The sequence below is a fragment of the Pholcus phalangioides genome, unplaced genomic scaffold (genome assembly GCF_987345545.1).
Source record: "Pholcus phalangioides strain wild (caught in Gottingen) unplaced genomic scaffold, Ppha-v1.0 ptg000012l_1, whole genome shotgun sequence".
Taxonomy (NCBI): Eukaryota; Metazoa; Arthropoda; class Arachnida; order Araneae; family Pholcidae; genus Pholcus; species Pholcus phalangioides.
Window position 1 is genome coordinate 5,762,426 of NW_028301605.1, and position 25,811 is coordinate 5,788,236.

At 35.6% G+C, this 25,811-nt stretch overlaps 1 protein-coding gene across 6 annotated transcripts in view; it reads right to left on the reverse strand.

Moving 5' to 3' along the window:
- Window positions 1–1,708: 1,708 nt before the first annotated feature.
- LOC149079221 (uncharacterized) overlaps window positions 1,709–25,811 on the reverse strand; it is a 31,571-nt gene continuing 7,468 nt past the window's right edge. For all 6 annotated transcript variants that reach the window (XM_089240122.1, XM_089240118.1, XM_089240123.1 and 3 more), the window contains exons 3-8: window positions 21,086–22,244; window positions 18,268–18,366; window positions 15,572–15,863; window positions 9,726–9,784; window positions 9,488–9,619; window positions 1,709–2,035 (exon numbers count right to left, since the gene is read on the reverse strand). In XM_089240122.1, coding sequence (XP_089096248.1) covers window positions 9,525–9,619; window positions 9,726–9,784; window positions 15,572–15,863; window positions 18,268–18,366; window positions 21,086–22,244 — 1,704 coding nt within the window. In that variant the 3' untranslated portion in view covers window positions 1,709–2,035; window positions 9,488–9,524. The remainder of the gene's footprint in view (window positions 2,036–9,487; window positions 9,620–9,725; window positions 9,785–15,571; window positions 15,864–18,267; window positions 18,367–21,085; window positions 22,245–25,811) is intronic.

Consider the following 25,811-nt stretch of genomic DNA (forward strand, 5'->3'; position numbering starts at 1 on the left):
CCCAATCCTTATGCCCAAGGACTTGGATAGATCATTCAAACCCACTAACAGTCAGGGACTTTTGAGCTATTTGTCAGGACCTAAATTTGATCTAGAGTTTTTGGGATGTGTTGCATAAATCCACTTACAGCCAGGGATTCTAGAGCTAAGGGTCACGACCCAAAATTTATTCGCAACGGCTTCCTAGAGGAGTCGTACAAATCAACTTAGTCCTGTTATAAATGCACTTAGAGCATCACTAATTTCAAAAAACAAACAATCCAGCGGGTTGTGAAGCTGATCTTATTGTTGATTTCGAGTGCACTGTGGAACCCTGTGTTTATTGCTTGTACATATTGGGTAGCAACTGGAATTCAGAAAGAAGTTTTAAGTTCATGCACAAATCACACAGGGTTACTTTCAAACTGGATCCGGTGGCATGCCACACATCCGAAGTGTCCATGAAACTGATAGCTTCTTTTCCTACCATGTCATACCAAAGAGTTGTACCCCCCAAAAAAAATCCTTGGATGCCCTGATTTCTTTCTCTGGGGTTTTCTGAAGGACAGTACTCAAGCAAACCTTACACATTCTAAGATTTGAAGAACAACATTTCTTTTATAATTAATTCAATCACCAAAGGTAATGTGTCATCGAGAATATGAAACATTGAGCGGACGCTTGTCTTCAAGAAAAAAGCGACAACTTTTAACACCTGCTCCGATCACAACTAATGGCACTCGAACATACAATGAATAATCCTCTAGGTCAGTTATTTATCAAGTACATAATCATAAGTATGGTATCTTTTGTAATAGATCTCATTTTTTTGTGGGACCTGTTCTATGAATAACCCTGTACTTATTTCAATGGGTATCCTGAAATATTGAAAGAAATAGTTGTGATGAAATCAAATAATAAAAAAACTGACATGCACAAAACAGGTTTGTTGGGGAACGTTATTGTTTACCAATCCTATTTCTTCATCGAAATCATCAGTCAACAGAAAATTATTTCGTTCATTATATCTGTGATGACTTGAACATTGATAAGTAATATGAAATCCACGGGAAATGGGAAAATTTCATTAGTTGTGAAAATGTGTAACATCAGTGTTCATTATAAGCAGGTCTGACTTTCCATATTCAGCTGTTCAGGAAATCATTCTTAGGAACACTATTGAACAAAATTAAGTAAATTATAATATTTTACAGTTACTGTAAATATTCAAACAATAATCAGACTCTCCCCCCCCCCCCCCATGGCCTGAATTTTCCAAAATTCATTAATATACGAGTAGTTAAATTTATTATTGATTGTATTAATATCTTGTCTCGAATATTGATAAATATTTGAGACTTTTTTTTTTTTGCCCTGTTATACAAGTTTTTTGAAGTTTCTGTTTGAAACTGGGGAGTTTATTGTTGCAAATATAAAGCACCATCTGCAGTTTATTTTTCATGCAATATTTTGACTATTCCACAGATCTCCCAGGCAGTGCCGTCTTAAAGCATGGGTCCACTTGGGCATGGCCCGGAGGCCTCACAAGAATGAGATCTAGTTGAAATTTTTGAGAATGTTTGGTAGGGCCCCCAGAAGAAACAATTGACACATGGTACACTTAAGATGGCTCTGCTTCCAGGCAAAATTTGGGCCAGTTTTCTGGATGCTTCACGAAATTCAGTTGGGGCAAAATAACTTTTCACAAAATACTGTGGATTCTGCAGACTGAAAACAGGCTTTCCATAAGTTTTAACATGTGTACAAAACATAAATATATAAATAATAAATTACAAAATAACATTGACGTCCAAAAGTTAAGCATGTGACGATTTATATAACAGTGCCACACTACTTTAAGCTTGCCCCTCTGGATTGCATGGTTAGCAGAACACAAACACATGGTACTGTGGCCTACAGTTCCTTCACGTGAAGCCTTTGGTGCACAGAACTGACAGATATTGTCTTACCAAAGTGACGTTACAACCGTGGATGTAACAGTTATGGAGATCACTCGTCAATTTTCCTTGGCTACTGTAGCAATATTCAATGAAACCTGTATGAAACAGAACATAAAAAAAATAGACAAATAATATTCCACTTTAGACAAAACAATCAAAGCATTAATCATTGAACAGACTATATTTTGATTTATTGACATGTTACTTTTTTGTTATACATCTTCCTCTCTGAGTAAATAGAAAAAAGCAACTTAATTTTGATTTGCTTCACAAAACTTTGCTGAATATAGTTTTGAAACTCAATTTAAGCTTCAGACCAGTCTCTCTGGGTTTCATAGAAAAGTAAATCGGGTCTCAAAAAACAATAACTACTGATGTCCCTTTTCTTTTATCGATCAGATTGCAATTATCATCAAAGTGCTATTTAGACATTTATAGATACTTCCTGAGAATAAGGCCAGTGATACACATGCTCCTAAAAGCTCAGTTGTTACTAGGTAGTGTGCTTGTTTATAGCGTGTTCGCCATGCATATACATTTGCTAGGACCTAGCACAGCCAGAGGTTTGCTTGTTATAGGCATACTTTTGATAAATGCTAATTTACACTTTTTGAAGCCAGAATAAGTAATAATTTTGCTGAGCACTTGAATTATAGATTTTTTTACTAAGTACAGTACTTTAGCAATTAATCTCACCAATAAACTTGAAAAATCATTGTGCGTCCTTAGTTTAGTTCTTTTGCAAATGTGAATTCAGAACTTTCAATTTGAAAACTATTTTTGCCAACAATTGCAAAATTTTTTATTTGAAAATTATTTTTGCCAATAAATGAAAAATTTCCAATTATTAAATTAAACTTCTTTTGCAAAATTTACGCGTCTCTATCAACTAACACAAAATAATGTTTTTTTGGGGGGGAGAAGCTATGGTCAGGCTTTAAAAATTTTTGCAAAAAAAATATATGCATGATGTTTTCTGACTGATCAATGATTCATCTGCAAAAATGAAGAAAATCATTAGGGTAATTTTCATTGTACAATAATTAAAACCAACAATAATTGTAACAAAATTCACCAAACAGACAGCGTCAATTTGGCCTTGTAACATCTAAAATTAGCGAGATGACTTGTAATTGCTTTCACCATATGTTCCATTGAGTCTGTATGTGCCGTTTGGAGCCAATGGCAATTTTTTTGTTGCTGTGATTTGATTGGAAAGTAGTAATGACAAGTAATTTAACCTACTGGTTGGCAATGATTAGCAACTTGGTGCGATGTCTTTGTACTATATCACGTTTTTGCAAAAGGGGAAATCTCTATAATTTTACTTTTATTCATGAAAAATCCCTACGTTGTTTTCTAAAAATCCCTTTCAAATTCATTTTTATACAGAATTTAGATCTGTGTAAAAACTTCCCCAATTCTTATTCTCTAAAGTTGACAGCTATGATATATGAGACAGTTCTCTTACAAAATTTATTGAAGGGGGCTGAAATAGCCTTATAGTCCCTAGGTTTTGGCACCTGTGTGCATCCCTCCTGCTGGTCTTTGAAGTACAATCAGACCTGCTAATAATAGAATTTTAGCAAGAGTCTGGATGGTTAAAGAGAATGGTTAATGATTTAAAGAGCAAATTAATCCATTAAAGACTGGTTTTTTGAAAAAAAATTAAAATGTCGAATGGCAAATTTTCTTACCAACTGGTGTCAATGGGTTAATGTACAATACTGATTGCATAGCAATCTAGCTTTTCTAGTAAGGAAGGTTTTCACAGTGTATCAGAATTTCTTTCTCTCTTCTTACGTTTTCTCATGTGTTATATTCTTAATTTTTTTTTTAGCAGAAGCGGGTGGAGGGGGGGGGGAATACTAAAAGCAAAGTTATAATTTTCAAACATAAAATAAAAATCTTAAATTTGCTTAAAAAAAAGTGAAAAGTGTATATTTTATGCATTAAACATTGATATATAGCTTGCTATAAGCTCTGAAATTTCATTGTTTGTATTTAACTAGCATTTTCGCTATCAATGGGCTCTTTGTTATACATTGGTCTGACTGTACTTATTTTCTTTAATTTTCTCTAATTTTTACCACCTTTATAGAAAACATTTTGACTTTCACAGACACTTACAAGCACAGAATGGCATGCTGGTCATTTGATATGTCACATCGAGAATATCAAGCAAAATTCTGAATCTCACTGCATAATACGATTGGTGTTGTGATGTTGATATAAATCTATTTGATGTATGTGTCCACAAGAAAAACTCATAATTTCATTATTTTTTTAATCTATCGAATTTACAGTAATGTAGTCAGTGTCTAAAGGATGTCATTTACAGGAATGGTTATAATACAATTTTTTTTGAGAAAATCAGTTTTTATTGCATAAGTTATTGGGAGGCGAATGACATAGCAGTTTATTTTAACATTACTCTCAGAGAGTTCACACACTTGATTGCTCAAATTATAATTCTAGTGCTTTATGTAAATATAATTGTATACTTTGCAGTAGGTATACCACAATTGCCTGAACAATTGAATGATAATTTCCTTTTTTTTAAATGTATGACACTGTTTCTGTATATTGATTGTTATAGTTATAATATTCCTCGGCATTAGATCTGTAATGGAAAAAAAATTGTTATGAATTTTGCTGTGCTATTTTATTAGCATACTTTGTGTCCAAGTGTGATGACAATGGCTGTTGATTGCGATAGTTCAGATAAAAATGCATTTTTTTTTTCTTTTGGTTATTTATAAATAAAATGTGGTGGACTTTTTGATTACGTGTTGCTTTACTTTATGTATCTAGAATTATGTTTTGTGGAATGTATGTCAGTGTGTAATATGAAATATACTACATATTGGCACCTCAACTTACATCCATAGGAGGACACAGACAGAGACAGAAATCGTCACAACCATCAGCCACATGGGATGATATTTCTCATTATAAATTCCGTTACAATGAACTCCAAGAGACTGGAGAAATCACTTTGTTATAACGAAATTTCGTTATAAATAGGAATTCCACGCTTTTGCATTGTTCCCATGTAAACTTATCTGGGGGAATTCGAAAAATGTTCGTTAAAATGAGATTTTTTCCACTATAACATATTCATTACAACGAGATTCGACTATATACATTATATCACATGCTATATTATATTCATGTTATATTTGTGACATGCTGTAAATGACAGACGAGCTTGGAGAGCCATGATTTATAGAGTCACCAAGAGTCGGAATTGACTCAATGGTTCCTAACAACACAGGGTTCGCACATCCTTACAAACTCCTTAAAAACTCCTAACTTTTCATTTCCCTCTGGAAGGGCCCTTATAACTCCTTACTTTTTGCAGACACACCTGAAAAAGTCTTTTTTTTTTCTCTCTGAAGGGATGATCTTTCTTAGAATAGGCATTCCCCCATGGTGATGAATAGCATTGCCTAGAAAAATAAGAGGAAGCTTCCCCCAAATATAAAAAGGAAGAAAAGAGAAAAAAAAACGCTCTCTCCCTTTGTAATAGGAAATGTGAACGCAGGGGATGGGATTGGAACATCCAATGGTTGTGCATACCTGCCAACCGTTACGATTTTGTCGTATTTAGTAAATTAATACGATTATACGCTTTTGCTTCTAAAAATACGATTTTTTACCGAATCGCTAGTTTTGACGTGTTTTCCTGCCTATGTCGCAAACTGGTCAGCGTTGGAAATCGATGGTCCGTAGAACGACATCACTCCGCTGAACCTGTAGCCGAAAATCCCCCCATGCCCAGCGGTGGGAAAGTTTTTTTAAAAGTTTTTACTTATGCGGCGAAACGATGTCTCGAACCTCCTATATTACGCAGTATACTGAGTGCAGACCTCGCAGCTTTCATATTTTTCCTACTATTTTCCTACTTTCGCCGCAATCGTCTTTTTTTTTAATGCAATTCTCTCCTACTATTATTATTTTATCACTCCTTCCCATTTGCTTAGAGCCAATATCTCAATAGCTGTGGCACTGAGCTATAAGTAAACTTTACTTATAGCTCAGTGCCACAAGCGTATCTTTTCGCCGCCGCGCCTTAAAATGCTGAAAACTGAAGTCCAGTGGGGAAAGCGAATCTGTTTCGCAGATTGGTTGCCGTAAATAAAAAGGCAAAAAAAAAAAAAGAGGAACAAGCTCTATCCACACACAAGAGATTCTATGAGAGAGACAATGGGTTTATCTCTCCTGGGATCCCGTAACGAGCGTCCATCCCTGAAGCCAGGTTTTCCTAGGAGTAGGCTTTTTGCGCCGCGTGAACCTAACTGGATCATTTCATGTCGGCAGAAATGAGTTACATAATGACGTTACGTATTTGCGTTTTCCAAGCGTGGCGCATCGGCTCAGCTGGACGGCTATACAGTATAGTATATGACCCAGGCGTCATCTACTCTATCGGCTGCATGCTCCGGTTTAAAGGGAAGAGACACAACACGAAAATGAAGGGAAGATCGCTGAAACGCGCGGCACAGGATGCTTAACTCCTCCACAAGCAGTCTGCCAATCACGCCCGACGTAAAGCACTGTCGTGAGCCGTATTGCGCTCTGTAGGAAAACAGTCGTACTGTTTTTCATATTGATGAATAGACGGCGTGTCGCGCTGGGTGATTCACGTTGCGCGCGGCATAGAAAACCTGCTAGTAAAACCCGGCTTTTAAAAGTGACAGCCCGAGCCACGTCTGGTTTTACGGGGGGGGGGGGGGGGGGACGAGCCGATCAGCCGCTATAGCTGAACCCACTTTTTTAACCTTCGGAAAATAACTTTCGGGTATCTTTATGTTAGGGGTCATTCAAGTATTACGTCAGCATGGATAGGGGATTTTCGATTTGCTGACTTGATGACGTGGAGGAGGGGGGTGGGTGGATGATTCTTACGTCATCAACCACCCTTTATAAAAAATATGAAATATTCTTAATGGCGTTTTACTCGGTGCGCGAAAAACGAGTAAAACTTTTCACTAGTTTGTGGGCACCTGAACTAACAATCTCCCTATTGAGTCCCCTACAGAGCCACTCTAGTGATCTTCAAATACTTAGCGGATCCAAATGCTCTGGAGCTGTGCCGCGCGTCATATAAGTGATCCGTGATTATGCCGCAGATCACTTAAGTAATCTGAGAATGTGCCGCGGATAACTTGAGTGAGCCACCAGTGCGGTTGCACTGGTGGCAGAACCAATGCTCTAAAACTTTGTCACATGTCACTCAAGGGATCGCTTAATGTGCCACAAATCGCTTAAATGGTCTGGAATTGTGCCACGAGTCACTTAAGCGATCTGTAAATTTGTCACTTGGTTTATTGTTACAAAAATAGATTTAGGGACAGGCCACATCATAACGCCAGGGCCACATTTGGTCCGCACAGGCCAAATGTTTACCGCGGGTCAAGGGTTACCAAGGGCTTAGAGAGGTAGGGTCACAATGAATTTCTTGAGCAATTTTGGGTTCTTAGCCTTCAAATAGCATTGAAATTAACAAAAATTGATTATAATAACATATAAAGATGTTTTGTTTCGAAATTGTAAAAAATATTTTTACAAATCTTTTAATATTTTGTGGATCAAAAAAATAAATTTTTGATCATTTGGGGGGGAAGCCCCCAATTCAGATTCAGATTCCACCAATAAGCGTTAGGAGGAAGGGGGCAGAGCGCTAACAGGGGGAGGGTGAGAGTTTTGCTGACTTTTTCTGACAAGAGGGGTGAGTCAAAATTTGCTGACGTAATACTTGAACAGCCCCTTATTTTAAAGCATACATGTGCTCAACACATGGCCTAAATGTGGCCTGCCCCAAGTGGCTTGTGGCAAATTCTTACTTCAATTGAGCGGCCCGCAGCACATTCCCAGATTGTTCGAGTGAGTAATTTCCGGGGGGGAGGGGAGGGGCTTTCTTTCAAACCAAGCACAACTCAGGTCTATTGCCATCTATGGGCAATTTACTATCTAGGAAGTTGTGCTGGAAGTGTGTGTGTGTGTGTGTGCGCCTAGAGTTGCTGCAAATATAAATAATTTTGTAAGAAAAATCTTTGTCGGCTGTGGTTTTTATTTTGAATAATTGGGGGGTGGGGGGATGAATATCACTTTTGGAATTTTTAGAATTTATGTGATGCTGTTATGAGTTATATTTTTGACTAATACTTGAAGGTTTTAGAACACTTTGGTGACAACAGAAATGTATGTATGTGGATTGATTATTTTATGAATTCTTATGATGCTGGGTAACAAATCAAAACTTGTAATTTTTGAACCACTTCTACGTCTATATTTTTGAGAAGAGGGAAAGTTTGTTTGCAAATTAAAAATAAATTTGCATATGTGCCCCGCCCCTTTTTTTGCTGTAAAACTTGTGAGTTATGACTCCTTAAAAACTGCTTGAAACTCCTTAAAAAGTCCTTAAAAACTCCTTACTTTTCATTTTGAAAATTTTGTATAAACCCTGCAACATATTTGTTACTGTTGAAGTATGGAATCCATTATTCTATAGAATACCTAGTTATTGCATGAAATAACTGATTGAGTCAGTTGAAGCATGAAGCTCACTTGTACTCTATACTTTAACTAAGTTTTATTTCATAGAATAACAATCTATAATCCATTAAAGCATTGTCCCCTTCTTCAGAATTTCTGTCATCGCCCCCTGAACTAAAGCAAACCAATAGGATCCTGTTATACTTGTAGCTTTGATTGCCCCCAAACCATTCTATCGCCCACTTTGGGAGCACTATGTTAAAGTATAAAATGAAACACATTTTACATTTAGGTTTCAGAGTAAGGATGAAACATAAACAAGTTTCTTTTCGCTCAGAAAATTTACCGACAACAGTTCAACATGAGTGAATAAATGAGCGATGGAGCCTGTAGGTCACTCATTCTATCACAAACTCACCAGGTTGCTCATTCTATCACTAGCTCACTCACCAACACTAACCACTCTGAAGGTCAGACTCTGTTAGGTACACACACTTACACTTCCGGCACAACTCACTAGGTAGTAAATTGCCTATGGCAATAGACCTGAGTTGTGCTCGGTTTGAGAAAAAAAAGTGTATTTAGCTTTAAATTCAAGTAGTGGATTTGTTTTTGACTGAAGGAATCAAAAACAAATACTTTTGAAAAAAAAATTCCATAGCTTCACGATTCACCATAATTCCATATTTTATGATAGAAATCCTCCCAAAGGTGCTGCAGATGTGAAAAGTTTGTGAACTGTGCTGACAATTATTCACGCTTCATTTGTATACATAATTTTTTTATTATTATTGGAAGCTTCAAAACTTACACATTTATTTTCCATTGAATATATGCTTAATAATATACAGGTATTGCTGACCTCTCATTTGTATGACAGCATCTTAAAAATTCCTTGAGCATCAAGTAATTAGTGATTTTTACATTTGATCTGAGACATAGATGACATGTATTTCAGAGCTATTCTTTATTTGAATCTCAAACGTGGCAAAGAATAAATAGTGGCCATGAATAAGTTTACTCACCACATAACAGGAATCACATACCTTTCTGTGTATAATGATCTTCATCATTAGAAAGAAATCAGTCATAAAAATCAAATTCATCATCACTCTCTTCTTTCTGGGGCTTCTTTGTCAGTTGTGGAGAATCATCCGACTCTGAATCCAATCCTAGGGCTAATGAAATTAAGAGCATCAATAAATACAGCACACTTACACGGCAATAAAAATAAGATCTAGAGTCCTTATAAGGAATGGAAGTGTATGTTGACGGCACTCTCACCTTGACGAGTTGCTTTCGAAAACTTGATTTTTGATGATGAAGAAGCAGATATTGATGGCCTAAAAAATGAAAAATATACCAAATGCTGGCGAATTATTCTGAACTCCCATTAACACCTTTAATCAATTTTTAAAATTTCCTGATTTGCATCATAACTAAATCACTAAACTAGAAATTTCCACCCATTTTCAAGAAGAATATATATTTTTCAATCTTGTGAAATGATACTGCTCCCCACCGAAACCAAGAACAATAAAAAGAAAGAGAAATACACTATCTTTTTTTTATTATTCATTCTGTATGCATATTTCTATACTACTTCGAAAAATGGGGAAAAAATCACCATTTTTCTCTTCTGTTATCAAACTTTGAACAAAAGCTAACTTCACCCACTGACAGTTGATAAACAGTTTGTAAGAAATGAAAACATGTTCAAAGAGATGAAGCCAACAATAAAACTACCTGGGCTTGTCATTGCTGAAATGAGAGGGTTTTAAGGACACAACATATTTCGTGATTGCCAAAATAATGTGCATCAAGTTAGGTGAGATATCTTGTCATTTCCACTGTCAAGGTGAAAACGTTGCTTCGAAACATGGGCGGAGATACGCGTTACAGGTGGAGTCGACTGATCTAATGTATATATGAGCTGACATCATCATCATCATGCCCCCCCCCTCGCAATAATGACCTTGCCCCCCCCAGACTTCCAAGTCAATCTCCGCCTATGCTTCGAAACCTTAATTTAATCTTCATTTGAGGCTTATACTGAACTGCAACTAGTGGGAGCAGGATCAGAGGGGATGCTCAGTTCACCAATTCTTTCATATTAAAGGGGTGGGGGAGTGTCAAAATGTGTGCTGTCCCAGTTGAGTAGCAAGTATCTAGTTGTGGCCCTGACCTTATAGCACCTAAACTGTTAGGTTGATACAACTTAAGACAACTGAATAACTTTAAATGACTAATTTTGTCAAAAAATATTAGTACTATCTTAATCTGGAAAAGTTTTTCTGCAAATATCAAAACTCTTTCAACTCTGTACGCACCATGAGTTCAAACAGATTTTTGGCTACGTTGGTACACCAGGAGTAATGCTTTTAAATGCAATAAATAATTTAAGAATCATGCAATGGTTTTTTTAACTTCGAATAATTATTCTACAGATGTTTCGGAAGGTAAATACTGAACTGTTTTGTCACAAATCAAGCACTGCTTTATGAAAATTGACATTTCAAAGAATTGTGGACGTATCTTAAAACATTCAGTTTGCTGCACATCGCAATATATTCATACAGTATCAAAGATATTTAAATGCATGCAGTAGTTTTCAGTGAGCAATGTCTGGTGTAAATATCGAAACAGATTGATTCAGAAGAACAAAAAGATTACAATGTCTCAAAAAAATTATCTAAATGCAGTAGAAAATCATTTAAATTTTTTATAACGTTGCTTATAAGGGGCAGTTAAAAAGAATTGTAATAATAGTAGAGTTATTTTTATCTGACAAGCTTTACATTTCCAAGCAAGTGATAAAACATCTACCATTGTGTTGTTTTGCATAAACATGAAAACTTTTGATTGTGATGATCCGCTTCATGACTCATACTTATGACACAGAAAAACGAAGATTAATAATGAGGTTCTACTGTACCATCAAACTAGATTGCCTTATTTTTTACTATATCATAATTGAAAACATAAAAGCTGCCACTAAAGTGCCTCAAAGTTAGTCAGGAAAGTGTATATTGTCATGACCAATGTACTACTTAACAAGTTAACAGTTGCTTATAATATACTACTTTATCACTTAACCGTTTAAAGGCCGAACTATGAACAAAATCACTTATTGTTTTGAAATTTGGAATTCGGGGTCCTTTTGCATGCCTATACATAGATCAACTTTGAAATTTGAAGAAAAAAATGTTTTTCTTTGTTTTTCACGATATTCCATAAATGGAACATTAGAATTTGGGGAGAGGTGAAAGCGGAATCCTCGTTGTTGCAAAATAAATCTAGCATTCCAGCATTTCATATACATCAGTTGGAACTGTTGTCACTAGATCATTTTCAACAATAACATCTTCATCCGGGATGTTCCCATTTTCATTAGCAAGTAATTGGCATACATCTGCAAGTTATACATATATCCTACTAGTTTCTAAATATCCTACAGCTTCTTCTAATGTGAGATATCTTTTGGACATGGTTACATACAGCTGAACATAACAAGACTATCTACGATTGTCAATCTCGGTTTGATTAGTCTGCGGTTCACAAAAACACGTATTTCTAAGAATGCAAGAATAAAAAGTACTTGCCCAATATAAACAATTCACCCCAGAAAGCACATTCCTCTCTGTCATATTACCCAGAATTCACTCCTATACATATGTCAAATGGTGACAACGCCTTAGGGTTCGAACGGGAAAATCGAAGCAGGGCACTGCACATTAGATATCTCTAGAATCCTGCTCTCTTGAAAGGTCAATGTCCATAAATGGAACATGCATATTTGAACGAGCGTAGCTTGTTCACGTGTAACAGTACGAAAAAATTAATTGATTTACTTTGATTGATATATTAAGTGGTAGAAACACAGAAAATAATTTTCAATTTACTTCAAAATTGAAATTTTAGCAAATTTTAATCAAAATTGGGAAAAACTGTCCGAAAAATGTCAAATTTCAAATTCTGTCAAAACAATTTATATCAACCTGAAGTTTCCAAATTTATTTCCAAAAATACTTTGAACTCTTCTCTATATACGATAAAAAACCAGAAATGTTTGAATCAATATTTATCTGATATTTTTGTGAATGGATGTTCATTTTTTACAAAAATAATGTTCATAAATTGGCCTTTAAAAACAGTTAACTACCCTTTCTTTCTTTCAATCCAAGCACAACTCAGGTCTATCACCATGGGCAATTTACTACTGAATGAGTTTGGCCGGAAGTATGAATGTGTATACCCAACAGTCTGAATGGGTATATAGTGTTGTGTCTGATTTTTCAGTGGTGCCATCTATATTTCAGAAATGATGTGTAATAATTGAATATTTGTACCATTTTTAGGCCTGTTGCTCTCTGTGGCCAGACTTTTTAATGGGGAGATCAGCTTGCATTCGCACCTCAAAATTGGGAACCACAGAAAACCAACTTCAGCCGATCACCACTGTGGCAACAGTGGGGTTCGAACCCGGTTCTCATGATGCAAGTCCATCACTATGACCATTTGGCCACCACAGCAGCTACCACTTAACCCTAGTACTTCACCAAACACCAACTCTGGCCATATCGCTATATTGCAATTTACTGCCATTAATGAGTTGTGTTGGAAATGAAGGCACTGTCTATCGGTGGTCACCTCAAGCTCTTTAGGGAAAATATCATATCTATATCCTCCCTCGGATTTAAACCTGGGGCCGTGACAGCAACCTTCACTTCATCTTACCACCACACCACTCAGGCTAACACTTCACTCCAAATCTCTAACAAATCGGTGCATGCCAAAAAATAGCACGTGTGTATGTATATGGCCTGGCCCTACCAACATATATAAGTATATGTTGTCAGAATTGAGCTTGTTTCGTGTTTTTGCTGGTGTTGTGCCATCGGTCTTTTATATTTTTAAGTGAAGATGGTAAATACTTGTTTATAATATGGTAGGGGCCCCATTATCTGAGCCTAGATTAATCATGTTTTGCATCAGTCAAGGTACTTTTCGTAAATTTATAGAAAAAGAGTCTGTCAACCAACGTGCTAAACACCTATATTGTGACAAACTTGCTCACAGAATATGTGAAGAGCTTGAGAAGTTATTATGAGAAGTTGTTAAAGGTCAAACATTGTTTCCCGAAATGAAAGGAGCGATCCAATGGATCGGGGGGGGGGGGGGGGAACGATAGCAGCTACAGGTAGAACATAAGATTTTATGGGTTGGCTTATTCACATGGGGGGTTGAGAGAAATTTAGTTTTTCCTAGTAGGAGATCAATACGTAAAATAAATTGAAGACTTCTGACGAGACAAACCTCTTAAAACCTATTGAAGTATTATGATGAACCTGACACATTCAACAGAGCTGGATGATGAGACATTTAAAGACTATTTTTTCAAAGCACCTTGCATAATCTTTAAAGCATCATAAACTGCAAATATGTTACAGTATTTCATGCAATTTAATATTATTCATATGATCGTTTTACTGCACTATACAGTAATTAAAAATAACTTTTGTGTAACCATAATTTCCACCCCCCCCCCCCTCCAATTTATGTGTGGCTTCATTCATTTCATTTAACTTCAAATTTCTTAAAAGTCTGGCTTATTCAAGGTAGGTCTGGTACACATTAGTTCAAATAATCAGGGTCCTACTGTATATATAGATTTCTCTCTCTTGTGTGTGTTTAACCCTTCAACTTTGCGAAAAAATTTCACCTTTGTTTTTAGGCTGGTTTTGGTGGTTTTATTTTACTTTTATTAAAGGGAGAAATATTTTAAAATATGTTTAGTGAGGAATCATTATCTCTATCTCAAGGGGAGTTGCAATAATTTTTTAAGTCAGATATAAGTTTTTTTTTAATTACTTTCTGTCAAGACACAGTATTATACTGATGATCTGATCACTTATAGATGATGGGAGCAGTTCATTTCATACTGTGCACCACTCAGGCTCTATCGACCATCGTCAATTTTAGCCATTGCCCCGGGTGAGGGGACTGGGCGGTGTCGGGTAAATTATTATGCATAGATGATGGGAGCAGTTTAACGTCTGCATGCAAAGCTTCAAGGGTTAATGTACTTGTCATGATGGTAATACAGTGATACCTTGGCTAATAAATGGCTCGGCTTACAAATTTTTTGGCTAATGAAAATTTTTTCATGATTTTTCCTGCCTTGGATAACGAACATTTGGGTTGAAATGGACGCACACGCTAACATAAAACAGCCATGTCATGAGCTGAATTTTGGTGCCAATCATCATCAGCATTACTCTCACTTCAGTGTGATTAACTCATGTCCACCTCGAAAACTTTATCCAGATGTACCTCTACACTTCTGTTTTTAAAGTTTTTTTAATCATTTCATGTAAAATAAAATATTCATCTAATAGGAAAATGCATTTAAAAAAAAGAGCCTATGTGTTTTCAGAGCACACTTTCTTTCAGTGCACGACTCTAAGCGTCAAACTGAACAGTCAGGACATTCCAGGAGCTTATATTTTCTATCACCATATATCAGATGTAGAAATGAGATAAATCACAAATAGATAGAGCACCTACGAACTCGACGGTTAAGTCAACACCCCAGCTTTAGTAGACTAAAGTAAAGATCTTCAACATCTCTCATCTTCCTACAGATTCTAATTTATCCAGTTTTGAAGCTGTTCGTTTTAACCTTCAATCAGTTTTTGTCTTTTTTTTACAGCTTCCCAAAAAACTTGGGTGGAACTTGAAACGAATCAAGCGATTTTACATATAAGCCTATGGAAAATCATGTTTCAGCTTACAAAGATTTTGGCTAACAAGCATGAATCTGGAACAAATTATCTTCGTCAACCAAGATATCACTGTATTATGAACTGGAATGGTGTTTGATTGACCAGTATTGTGTTGTGCGGCTCTCTGTAATAAAATTTAAGTTTGACAGGAAAAATGTGTGATTTTTGTTTCCTTTTACACAGCAAAATTAAAATAAGTCAGGATTTATTTGTTATTGACATAAAGTAATTCTTGCATACTTGAATTATGATAATATTCAATAGGTTTGTATTTGCATGTGAGAAGAATTGCTGATATTGAGCAGTTGATACAGTTTGAAAACAAGAGTATTTTGATACTAGTACCTTGTAGATCGTGGTTTCGATTGCATATTGGATGTCTTGTTTTTTTTCCCAGACACATCATCTTGTTTGCTTTTATTGGCAGAAGACGGCGATGAAGGTGGTAGAGAGTTTTTCAAGGGTGACTTCAATGTCAATTCAGTGGATGGTTTTGGTTTATTCTTGTTGACTGCCATAGCCAGTGCCCTTTCAACATCATCTTCGCTATCACTATCACTTGCAGATTCTTCTATCACTTTGCTTGGCTTTGTTGAAGAATCTCCTGCACCGATCATACTTTTGTAAGCAGCTGAAGCTGAAGAGGAGAAAAAAAAATTAAAATTTGAAGTTATCAACTGTGTTTGTTTTTTCTCAAAAATTATTCCAAAGACACTATGGACATTAGCCATAACACATGCAACCACATACAATGATAATCCATTGTATCAAGTATTAATATATTACGTCAGATAGCAGGGTTGCAACAAGGGGAGAGCAGATGGGTCTGGTGCCCTAGGTCACCGGACCAGAGATATTAAAATAACCTATCCTTCAACATACAAAGGATGGCCAAAATGTGAGCTTGCCTGGCTGACAGCATGTAGTTGCAGCCCTGTCAGATACATTTCTCAAGCATCATCTCCCCCTTCATTATTTTATGAATTTCATTTTTGTACAACAGTCCTTATATTACCCTCAGTATAAAAGGATTCCACAAGATATTAGGTATAAAATACATCCCAAAGCAAAATGTTTTGCATTATTCTGCAATGCGCCCTCAGCTAACTGGAAAATTTCTGTGATAAAAATCCCCATAATAGTGTTTTCTTTATTTTTATTAAAATTCTTCCAAATTGTTCTGCAGCAGAACTGATTGTCCTGCAACATACATCACAGATTTTGGCACATTCTGTTTTGGGCAAAATACATTTGTAATGTGTTTTAAAGCAGGGGTGAACAATGCCCAGACGTTGGATCGCCATGGCGACTAAAAAATTGGTATTGGAGCTGAAAATTTTCTTTTTGTAGTTACTAAATTGCAGGCTGAGAGCAGCACAAAATGTTTGAAATTTATAGCACCATATCTGCCAACATGAAAGAGGGTCACTATGTCCTGAAAAAGTCAAAAGAAACATTATTTGGGACCCCTTTTTCTTTGGGGTGAAAAAACTTTTACTGAAAAAAGCTCCTAAAAAATTGTTCTGGCACCTAGATTTTTTTTTTTTTTTAAATTTACCCAGCCCTGATTTAAAGAAATTATCTCACAGTAAAGGTGTTATTTTCTCAGTAACTTAACATTATAGAACATCGAAAAAAGACACATTCTGGACATTAATGCCAAAATGAACTTGTGAGAGTGAAGTTTGCTGTATTTGCTAGGAATTGTTGAACCATGGTCCTCTCACAATCAGAGAAAGTACATTAACCAATATACCACAAAGACACTTTTTTCTTATTTTAAAATGCACAGTAGCATTATGCTTGGAGTATAGACATAGTAGTCTAAGTTAGCCATAGGCCTTCAGATAGCAACAGTAGAGAGAGATGTTATTTTCTCAACAACTTACATATCATTACCACCACTACAGTAGGCTCGATCCGGCCTCCCTACTATCCAACCTAGTTGAAAAATAATTATTATTATCTGTAATAAAATGAGAGATAATTTACTTTGTTAAGGTGCTGCAGGGGGGTGTCTACTACAATCCTCCTACGTGCTGTGTGCAAGTAGAGATGTGCAAAATGCAGATATTTTCCTTGTCTTGCTACCTGTTCTAAAAAGTGCAGAATGCATTTACAGTTGTTCCTAATTACGTTAGTAAATTTTGTTTTTTGGTACGCTTCGTTGGTTTTTATTATTATTAAAGATTATGGAAAAATGGCACAGTGAAAAAATTAGAATATTACAGTAGAATAAATTTAAATAATTTTTGTAAGAATCAAGCCTATGTTTTACGTTAATTTTTTGTTTATTTTGAAAGTGCATATATTCTTACTGAATGCACACCTTACACATATTCCACTGTATAATCTCATGATTTTATGTTTATAAAATTTATCTTGAAATGTGTACATACTTTAATTATTTGACTACCATTTTCTGTGATAATTTTTTTTTAATGTACATAACAAACATTTATGAATTACTAACCTGTACAAAGAAGTCAGAAAACATGAATAACAGCAAGTTTTGGTGTAAAAATTGTGTTTTTATTAATATGGACAGAATAAAAAGTGAACTCCTGCCTGTCAGGCTTTTTTGTCATCCATCCTGCCCTTTTGCCACATTAGGCTGTATAGTTGGGAATCTACTGTACTTAGCATTCCCATATTATTAGTATTCAAAAGTGAATGAGAGTGTCATTGTATAAACTGTTATTACTATCACAGGTGGCTACTAATTAGCTGACTAATATAACCGCACATGAACTCCGGTCCTATCACCATACCGCAATTTCAAACCGATGGAGTTGGCTGGGAAATGGTGCCATCTATCGGTAGGTAAAGAACTAGTTTTTTATATTCTTCCCTCAGAATTGAACCCAGAGAAACCCTGACGGTAACCTTCATGGTGGAAGATGAGCATCTTACCACTGCACCACTCTGACGCTAATTAGTTGACTTATTGTAAAATTAAAAATAGAACAATCACCAAAAAGTAAATACTTCTCATTTAAGGTAGCAATAAGTATTGATATAACTGTAAAAATATTATTCACATGTCAATGGGAGATTTCCATCAGAGAAGCTGTCATCACTGTCCGTTGCTGTTGAACTCCCCAGAGATTTCAGAGATTTGAATGAGATATTCCTAGAAACTAAAAATCAAAATTAAAAAAAAAAAAATTTAGCTTGTTTCTACGTTAAATTTAGAAGAATTTTCACTTGTACTTCAAACTTCACAACAAATTCTTATCACCTATCAAATGTGAATTAGAACCTTCAATTATAGGAAGCTACAATTCAAACAATGGTGCATTTTTTTTTCCTCATGTTCCCATAATCTAAAATATGCAATCGTTATCAACAAATAAATAACAATTCACTCCACACACAACTTATCTAAGAGCAAAAGCTCTAGCACTGTTGTACTGGAGCACGGGGGGAGAGGGGGGGGGGAATCTTCAACCTTTCAAATACAGTGGACCAGATTGAAAATTCCCATGAAGTCAGCAGGCCACCAACTAATACCAAGGTATTTATAATTGTAAAATAGAATCCTCCTCAAAGATTTACAAGGGCTTCTTGTGTAATTTATAGTCAAAATATTATCAAAAAAGCCAATTGGGGCCCCCAAGTTGAACAGGGCTATAATATATATAGCTACAAAAATAATTGAAGACTCATTTTTTTTCCTGAAATTATATATTTTATCAATTATTAATTTTGATTAGTTCTGAAATAACTTTTTTTACCAATTTTGGAAAAGTTTCTGATTGACTACTAATTAATTTAACCAGAAATCACTTTAAATCATTCTGTAATTGTTTATTTCAACAATTCTGAAGAATTATTTCCTTTTCAATATATCTTGAAATTATTTCTTTCAATAATTATTCAATTATTCTTATATTAATTGTGAAATAATTTCTATTAGAAAAAATACAAAATTATTCCTCTTATTGATTTATCAGTTATTTTACGAACTAATTCTAAAATTCTTTGTTTGAAAAAATTCTTGAATTTCTTTCATTAATTCTTGAAATATTTATTTTGTTTATTTCGAAATTATTTCTTTCATTTCATTCCAAAATTATTTCCTTCATTCATTTCAAAATTTTCTTTCATTATTTCCTGATTTATTTCATTCACCCCAAAATTATTTAATTTATTCCCAAATTATTTCTCTCATTATTCGCAATGGGCGTGGTAGCCCAGATTGATAAGATGCTTGTTTAAAGCACCAAAGGATGTTTAGAGGTGTCACAAGTTTGATACCCGGTTGCAACTTGTCAGAAACTTTCCTGATACAGAGGCACAACAGAAACAGAGACATGACCACAGCAAAAGATTGCTACTGAAAGGAAGTATCACATTGAGGGGTTAGCGCACCAACCTCTCTGTGAGTATTAAAAAAAACTGCCGTTCGGAATTGGCAATAAATTGTGGGTCCTGATCTAATTCGCCCCCGTGTTCAGAAAATCACTGTGGTGCGATAAAAATGATCAATGATTATTATTCCCAAATTAATTCTTTCATTTATTCCCAAATTAATTCTTTCATTTATTCCCAAATTAATTATTTCATTTATTCCCAAATTAATTATTTCATTTATTCCCAAATTAATTATTTCATTTATTCCCAAATTAATTATTTCATTTATTCCCAAATTAATTCTTTCATTTATTCCCAAATTAATTATTTCATTTATTCCCAAATTAATTCTTTCATTTATTCCCAAATTAATTATTTCATTTATTCCCAAATTAATTCTTTCATTTATTCCCAAATTAATTATTTCATTTATTCCCAAATTAATTATTTCATTTATTCCCAAATTAATTCTTTCATTTATTCCCAAATTAATTCTTACATTTATTCCCAAATTATTTCCTTCATTAATTTTAGAATAATCGTCTTTCAATGTTTTCAACCATTTTTTGAAAACGATCGGCAGGCCATGACAAAAAGATCAGAGGGCCAAATATGGCTTGCAGAACCATGTATTAAAAACCCTGTTCTGGAACAAGGTTCCTTAATCTTTTATGGGTACTTGTGTATTATCCATGTTGGAGAGATAAACTGAGAATAATGGTACCAGCCAGGGCCAGAAATAGAGGGGGGGGGGCAAAAAGAGCAACTGCCCTAGGTGGCAAACTTTTAAGGAAAATTTTAAAACAAAAAACACTGTAAAAAATTGTCAAATTTCACAGTGGAAGGGGCAGCAAAATCATGTTTGCCCCCCCCATTAGAAATCTTAATTATGACCCTGGTACCGGCGATAATGCAAATTCTAGTAATAAATTGGTGGATTGGCCCAAAAGCAATGATTTAATCATTACACATATTGCTATCTGTAATTTTTGTCATACGATGCTCTACACCATAGTTTCCCAACTTTTTTTGTCCCATCGCCCCCTTCTTCAGAAATTTTTTCTCCCAGTGCCCCCTAACGCAATCTAACCCATAGAATCCTATGCTATACCTGTAGCTTCTACCGCCCCCCTGGAATATTCCATCGCCCCCCGGGGGCGTTAACGTCCACGATGGGAATCACTGCTCTACACCATAGTTTCCTAAGTTTTTCCTTCCCCATCGCCCTTTTCTTCAGAAATATTTTTCTCCCATCGCCCCCTCCCACTCAAGTGAACCCATAGAGTTCTATGTTAAATCTTTTCCCCTATGTTAAATCTATCCCCCCCCCCCCAGAACCATTCCATCACCCACTTTGGGAAACACTGCTTTACACACACTAGCTCCCAATCGGATGTTTCTTTCTGATACTTGCTCCAAAAAAAAATTCTTGGAAGAACACTAAACGAGCAATGTGACCAGAAATCATGTTAATTCGGGCAATAAAAGAAAAATTTCAACTACCTTTAGGGTTTGCTGAAACTTTTTTGTCCTTTTCAACAATCTTGGATTGCTCTTTGACAGGATCGCTAGCTTTACCATTGCGTGATTGTATATCTTTATTTGTATCCTTATTGGGGGTTGACATACCAGTATTTATCGCGGTTGCTCCCTCAGTTTTTTCTTGAGCAAGTTTTGGACTGTCATGGGCAGCAGTGGCCATAGTTTTTTGCTCATTTAATTTGAGTGAAACTGATTTCTCTCCTTCAATACTATCTGCAACTCCACTAGTTATTGGGTGATCAGAAATAGGGACAACCAGTTCAGGTTTGCTCGCTGTGTTATCAGTCATTTCCCCTTTAGGTTCAGAGACATCTGGTTCTTTTTTCTTCTTGCTAAGGGTGACAAGTTTCTTGATCGGTGTTATATTTTTCATCTCTATTTCTCGCCTAGGAGGACTATAGTAAGAACCATCATCAGAAAACTGTTCTGTAGGTTTTGATACTGTAGCAGAGGCCGCATTATTTTGCTGCTGCTCTTCCTGGCCACATTCGGCTTCTAATGCCGAACCATCAATTGTTACAGTGTTGATATTCACTGTGTGTGTATTATACACACCTTCCTTAATTGCATGCTTTTCTGAAACCATGAAATTACCAGAGGTGTTGTTTTTAATAGTTTCTTTAACATTATGTGAATCTTTCCTCTGAGTTTCTGGATTTTTCATCTCATTAGATGGTGCAAGCATGCTAAGACTGGGTTCTGATTCCTTGCGATTTTGAGCAAGTTTGTTCTGTATGTCGTCAAAAAAAGAAATGTTATCCAATGGCAGTTCACTTACAGAAAGTTCCGATGTCAGAGCAAGTGGTTTCATTGGAACCATATTCCTTGGATTGTAAGGAGTGGAACTGGTGAAGCCAATGTTTTGCATTGACATCATTTTTGATTGACTATCAAAAAGTGAAATATGTGCTGATGGATCTACATGAGGTGTGCGAAACGTGCTATTGACAAGCATATGAGATGCATCATAGCTGACTGACTTATGTGCAGCATCATTAGAGGATGTCCTATCCATGAAGAGCATAGATTCTGGTATATACTGGTTTGCTGCTTGGTTTTGGTTGATACTTAAAGATGATTTCCGCCGCAACTGTTCTTGTGAGGCAACTACATACTGTTCCTACAAATAAAAGAAAATATATACAGTGAAACCTGTATGAGATGGAAACTTGTCTTACCTGGAACAAATATATAATCTAGTGAATAATTAATTCTTTTCAATGATAGGAAACCTTTTCAAGACAGAAACTGTCTAACGTGAAACTGAAGGCATATTGAATCTATTTCTAGACACCAAGGGCGTAGCGAGGGGAGGGGGGGGGACTTGGGGGTCTGGTTCCCCCCCCCCCCCGAAATGTGAGAAAATGACCGAAAAAAGGGAAAAAGATAGCCAAATCCATTGTTCTGTCACTTTGGTCCCCCCCCCCCAAAATGAAAGTGGTCCCCCCCCCCCCGAACGAAATTTCTGGCTACGCCCCTGCTAGACACAAAACCTGCTAAAATGAAAAGAAATTTTGGCCAAGTGCATGTTTTTGTCCTTTAGATGGGAGGAAAGTAAAGTCGTTCTGATCTCCCTTTTTGTTAGGCAAACTCTTTTCTCTTATTGGAAAAACGATGGATGCTTATTTATCTGAACTGGTTCTGGGGGTCGGGCTTGAGAAGAAGCGGATTTACTATTCAAAATTTAGTAAAATCTTGTTTAGCATTTCATTTATGATGGAAATGGTGACTTTTATTAGAAAACACTCCTATTTCTTAGAAAAAGTTTGATAATTTCAGGAGAGAAATACAAAAGGGAGACTGAAACACGAAACAAGTATTGAATTTGAACACAAAATGGAGTTCGTAGAGGTGTAAAAAAGCAAAATTTAAATGTTAGATATGTAGAATCTTCCTTTCACAAACGTTATTGGTTGTTGACTCATTGTCACTGTTTTTTAAAAGGGTATGCAATTTCTCAATTTTTATTTTAAATACAGTGAAACCTAACTACAATGATACTCAATATAACGATATCCTTTACTACGATAAATCTCTTCATAACAATATTTTTACGAGATTTCTGAAACCGCTATAAAAAACAATATTGTTTTATATTTTGCTCAAAATCATTTTTAATTCATTTTTAACTTCGTCTCGTTACTTCTTTTCCTTCTTCTGAATACATCTGATGACATCAATATCTTGCACCAAAAAATCACCGAAAGCTAAAGGAAGTTATTGCTACTATCTGTGTAAGGCACGATAATGTAATACGGTAAATTAAACTTCTTTACAGAGGCAAATCATCTCGGTGAATTTTGACAATACATTAATCAAATATAATTTTTTGCGGCGAATAAATACATAAAAGCTCATTTTCTGATGCTATTAATAACGTCAGCGTAGATAAGATGACAACAACAGTATAAACTGCATCACACGTAAGGAAAATTTTGCCTCTTTACAAAAATAATTCTTTAAAAACAATATTTTTTCTTGGTTATATCGAGGTTTCACTGTATTAAAAAAATTTTCATTTTTGACGAAAGTGTTTATTCTATTGCTATTCAGGAGAACGTTTTATATTGAAGTTGAACTATTAGCTCATTAAATATGAAAAAAAAATTCAAATGTATAGTTTAAAAAATTCAAAATAATAATATGCATGATCCTTTAACACTCGTTGGTTTATAGAAGTTAGGGTGATGTAATCAAAACTTAAGTTTCGTATATGATAGAAATAAATCACTGCATATATTTCTATGTGAACCTCTATGAAACGAAAACCTGTCTGGAACGGAAAATAATTCCAGTCTCTTGACCTTCTGTTTTATACAGGTTTCACTGTATCTGATCGCTGCATGCCAGCATAAATACTGATTATGATTAGTAAACCATATTACTATATGATTAATGTACAAATAGCAAAGATTCTATAAATGAGAAAAGTGACTTTTCGGTAACCCAGAACTTGGTGACTGGTGGTCTTTAGATAATTTATTGGTCACATATGTAGCATAGCAAGTTACTTGCACAATTCATGGTTCAACTGATGCAGGCAACTTGATGAAAACTCTACCCAATGTTTTCATTAGAAATAACCTCTAAAATAAGGGCACAACCTTCTCACCCTTCTCACTCCCCAGGCCAGATATGTAAGATGGTTACCAACCAATTGCCCTTGCCCCCTAGATCTGTACTTATGTTGTGATTGAAAAAATATTTTGTATAACCCTCTCAATAACAAATTTGAATTAATAGGTGATGGATGTATTGTCACATCTTCAGATGGAAGCCTTAACTATATGCTGGAGCAGTTGATTCATTTTGTTGAATATCATGTGAAAAAATAAATCTATTTAAACTCATCTGCTGCCGTCTTCAGCACAATAATGTGCTCTCCATCGATTTCAATTTTGTCACCTGTGGCTCCCTTGCCTTAAGACCAGGGCGGATCGTAATGAAGACGCACCCACCAAGAGAATTTCTAGGCATCAGTTTGATTCCCTAAGTTATCTGAATGTTAATTTAATTTCTCAAAACTGTTATACAGGGTGTTTCAAAAAGAATCACCCGATTTGAAACGCATATATTATGAAAAATATTCAACATAGAAACTTAAGATTAATTCTATATTACATGGCTAATCATAAAGTTTTTCACAAACCAAATTAAAGCTGCTCAAAATGTCCACCTTGGGATGCATGGCATATGTCTATACAGTAGTCATATTATACCAAAACTTTTTTATGCTCGCATCCACTACTTCCACAACTGCTATTATGCATATCTTCAGCTTGGCTAATGTAGCTGGAAGGGGAGGCACATAAACGTAGTCTTTTATAATCCCCCACAAAAAGAAATAGCACACTGTGAGGTTCTGCGATCTTGGTGGTCAGTGATGTTAACCTGAATTGTCAGGTCCCATATAGCCGATCCATAATTTAGGAATGTGATTGTTCAGAAATTCTTGAATCTCCAAGCTCCAGTGTAGTGGTGCCCCATTCTACTGGAAAATGAAGTAATCCGAATCGGTTTCTAACGTGGGTAAAGCCAATCTTGACAAACCCTTGAGGGGCGGCCGAAGGAAGAGCGTTAGTTCTACATGTCGGCAACTGCATGAAACTCAAGATTTCCCTCCTTCTACCTATACATTATTCGATCAAAACGGATTGAAAGCTGAACAGTTATGATTTTTGTGAAACACCCTGTATATCCCGTGGATTTTATTACTGTTTGATTGAAAAATATTCTGAAGTGAAATGTGGTTTTCATTTGCGGGAAAATTATCTAGAACTTGTGTGGCATGCGATTCAACTAAACTACAAGTTCAGTTCACATTTTCGTGCTTGAGAAGTAGCGATTTGCTCCATATAAGCCAGAGTTACAGTTACAGAAGCTGGAGGAGTCGGATCCCTTATCTTCTCGGGATGTCGCTCAAGGAATTTCACTATTTTCCTTACCTTTTCTTTTGATTCCTCTCAACATAGTATGCCAAGCATCCGTGGTCTTTGCAGATGGGCAGCCGGCACACAGAAGTAAAACGGTGTCATTTCTGGACAGCATGTGGCATAATGAAGAGGCATGCCGGGCTCAAGACAAAAGCATTTATCGCTGGTTATCACTTTAAAGTGATGTAAGGTTACAGGAAAAGACCCATGACCTTAAGATATTTAATAAGATGAGCTTCCTCAGCAAGAATACT